Raw genomic sequence first — 3,655 nt, forward strand, 5'->3', positions numbered from 1 at the left:
TTCCTTCCTTCCTTCCTTCCTTCCTTCCTTCCTTCCTTCCTTCCTTCCTTCCTATTTAGAGGCTGTACTCTGCCTTCTCTTCCTCCATCCTTCCACGCATTTGTAAAAAATACAGCCAAAACTATAGAGATTTATTTGAAAAGTTTTATAGGAAACATTTCCAGAGGACATCTAGTTATAATCTTATACACTGAGAAGCTTCTAGAGGAAAAGGGACCAAATGAAGTGGGGGCATTTTTCTAATTCTCTGCAGACAGATTTTATGAGCATTCTTCTTTCTGGCCAGACATTTGAGGGGGAGAGAAGTTAAGATTCAGGTCCAGTTTTGCCCACATCAAGAGAAAAAGATCAAACAGTTTAACTTGTAAAGTGCTTTGCAGATCTTAAAGTGCTATATAAATGCTACATAATAGCAATAATGATAAATAATAATAACAGTCCTCTTCCTTACTCTCACTTTTGAAAAAGGTTCCCCAGAGCTAATGATGCACTCTGATCAGTTTTTGGGAGGGACAAACAAATAACATTCCAGCAGGATGCAGTTTCCTAGGGATTCCTTAAGCATGGTCTAAGCTTAGGTTGGATTTTCTCCTTAGGACTCAAGCTTACCAGAGAGGGTTTGGGGGGCGCCCTAGTTGAATGGCCTTGATTACCACCCGTTATCCTCTAAAACAGGACGGCCTCCAGCTGCTTTGCGAGCTTCCTGGCTGCCAAGCAAGACCCCACCCCCCTCCCCTTCTGCTTTCTCCGGTGCAGCTCAGCCCAAACCTTCTCTGGCTTGCTACCTCCTTCCTCTCTCCACCCCAGCTAGAGAGGAAGGAAACTAATCGAGCTCAAGCTGTTTGCTTCTTCTTCTTCTTTTTTTTTTTTCCCCCACTTCAGGGAAGGCATGCTCCCTCCGGAGAGACTGCTGCAGGCGGGCGGGAGGATGGACAGGGTCCAGTAAAAAAGGAGGAGGAGGAGGAGGAAGAAGAAGAGGGAGAGGGAGGAAAGGAGTCTCGAGCAGCAGCTGCCACGGTTCAAGCCCAAACCCGCCTCGGCCAGAGTGAGTGCCGAGCGGCTGAAGTTGCACCTGGGCTCCCCAAGCACGATCAAACGAGATGTAACGGAGACCGCAGTTGGGCTAGGGAGCCCGGGGAAGAATGAAGAAGCCGGGCAGGGGAGGGGAAAGGAGGCCGAGCAAGGAAGGCAAGGAGAGTAGAGCTGTATTAACTCTAATGGGAGGAGAGGAGTGGCCCGGAGGGGCACCACCTCCAGCCCACAGCTTTAGGGCATGGGCAGTCGGGGTTATACCCTGAGGCACACACTACATCCCCCTACTCTCCTTTGATTCAGTCACCACTTTCAAGTAGGTCCCCATCCTCTCACACCCAGATTTACTCGAGCGGGTGGGTTGGTTTGCATGCCTCATTCATTCTCCCCACTCCAATGCTCTATAGTGATTTTCCTATAGCGTAGGTCCGACCATTTAACCCTTTCAACTCCAAAAACTCCAGTAATTATTACCTCGACGAGCAACTAGAAAATCTTTTGTTTGATGTTTAAAGCCTGGGCCCCTCCTACCTATCCAATCCTTCTTAAAAGCCGTACTCCTCCCGTATTTTCTGAACCAGTAACACTGGCTGACTTGGACATTTTCACCGCTTATTCCCCATAACTGGAATACCATCCCTCCCAACTTCATTTACGTCCCAGCTAAAATCTCATCTACTGGAGCCCTTTCTGGATTCTCTTTAATTCTAGACCCTTCCTCCTCCCGTTGACTATCTCCAGTTTAGCCTGTAACTACTTTGTACTTAAGTTTGTATGTTGCCTCCTCCTTAGTCAGTGAGCTCCTTAAGGTCCAGGGCTGTCTTTTGCTTTTGCCGACAAATACACTGGGGATACGAGATATAGACATCCTGACATCCTTCAAGTCAGGGAGCTCACAGTCTAAAAGAGGAGAGTTACCATGCAAACAACTGAGTACAAACAAATTATAAACAGGATAAAATCAGCACCTTGGAAACAAGCTAATTACAGGACAAAATTGTAAATAACCAACAATGCTTAGTTGTGGCATTCCCACTATGCTAAGCACAGTAGCTGGCAAATAGCAAGCGCTTAATAAATGTTTATTGACTCATAGACGAAGCCGACTCAGTCAACACATCCACACACGCCACCGGGTGCCTTTAAAACAGCCAGAACAGAGCTGCTCAATTGTTGCAAGTTCTATTTGGGAGGGGGTGGAGGAAAGAGGCCTACGGGTGCCGGCCCCTTCCCCCCAGCTCCGCCCCTCCATCCTAGCCCCGCCCCCTCTCCGATCTCCGGCTCCGGGGCATCTCCTCCCCTTCTGCCCCTCCCCCGTGAGGAAGCGCTCCGCTCTGAAGTTATCTCGCCCCTCCCCCGCTCTCCATGGCTCCTCCTCCTCCTCCTCCTCCTCCCTCCCCTCGGGTGCTCCCGGGGCCCGGGCGGCCGAGAGCGGGAACCTCCTCCCCAGCGAGCCGAGGCGGCCACCGCGCTCCCGCCCCTCCTGGCCATCCCTCGCCGGCGGCTCCACGCTGCCCACCCCGCTTTTAAGAAGGGGGGAGGGGAGGGGGGTCGTGTCAGGATGAAGGAGCCGCTGCTCGGGAGCATGGCCATGCCGGGCAAGTCCCTGCAGAAGGCTTGCCGGCTTCTCGTGGTCTTTTGCGCCCTGCACCTCCTCGTCACACTCCTCTACTACTTGTCCGGACGGGATTTCGACGTCCTGCAGCTCTTCTCCAAGCACCAGCAGAGCCAGGAGGGGCGCAGCTCTGTGCCCGTGACCATGACCGAGGTCGCCAGGGAGTCGCTGGCAGTCTCCGCGGCTACGGGATTGGAAAAGCCAGCCGGGGACCAGGCGGCGGCGCCTCCCGAGGAGGCCACAGAGACTACGGAGACTGGGCCGCCTAGCAAAGTCCAGTTGCTGCCCAGCTGCCCAGACCCCTCACCTCTTCTGGGTAAGCGCCTCTCACCGCCTCGTCCCCTCCCCGCCTCGTCTTCCTCCTCCTCCTCCTTCTGGCCTCCCCCTGTTGCCTCTCCCTGGGCTTAGCTAGCGGAGTGGCGGGCCCGGGGAGCTAGAGCCTCAGCAGGAAGGGGCCATGGGGGGGGGGGGCGCGGAGGGGGCACTGGAGGAGAGGGCTGGCTCGGTGGGGAGAGAGGAGAGGCCACGAGTCTCAAGCTCAGGGCTCCGCTAGACTTGACCCGGCGTGCCGGGCTGGGCTGGGGCTGGCAGGAAAGTACGCTCTGCCCCGTTGTCTGGGGACGGGCGGGGCGCGTGTGTGTATGCTTGTATGTGTGTGCGCGCGTGATAGGGGCAATGTGCATACCTCTCTTTATTCCGGCTGCGAGACTCTTCTAACCTTGTTTTTTTCCATCCTTTTTTCTTTTTCGTTGCTTCCTGAGTTTTTCGTGTGTGTGTGTGTGTGTGTGTGTGTGTGTGTGTGTGTGTGTGTGTGTGTGTGACACACAGAGAACGAGAGAACTACAATGAGAATGTCAGTGGGTGTGATTGGGAGCATTGTGCAGACCTAACTTTAATCCTTGCTGCAAAACTCCCGGTCTTTAGTCCTGCTGCCCGCCCATCCCATTTCCCCCTTGGTTTTCGAGTTGAATTTCTCTCTCTCCTTCTCCCTCTCCCTCTCCCTCTCCC

At 53.7% G+C, this 3,655-nt stretch overlaps 1 protein-coding gene across 1 annotated transcript; it reads left to right on the forward strand.

Annotated features, from left to right (window-relative positions):
- Positions 1-2,482: 2,482 nt before the first annotated feature.
- LOC123253937 (beta-1,4-galactosyltransferase 1-like) lies at positions 2,483-3,055 on the forward strand (the record flags this gene model as incomplete). Its single annotated transcript, XM_044683025.1, has 1 exon — positions 2,483-3,055. A coding segment is annotated over one exon (573 nt), but the record flags the coding sequence as incomplete, so codon positions are not given.
- Positions 3,056-3,655: the final 600 nt, after the last annotated feature.

The sequence above is a fragment of the Gracilinanus agilis genome, unplaced genomic scaffold (assembly GCF_016433145.1).
Source record: "Gracilinanus agilis isolate LMUSP501 unplaced genomic scaffold, AgileGrace unplaced_scaffold10840, whole genome shotgun sequence".
Taxonomy (NCBI): Eukaryota; Metazoa; Chordata; class Mammalia; order Didelphimorphia; family Didelphidae; genus Gracilinanus; species Gracilinanus agilis.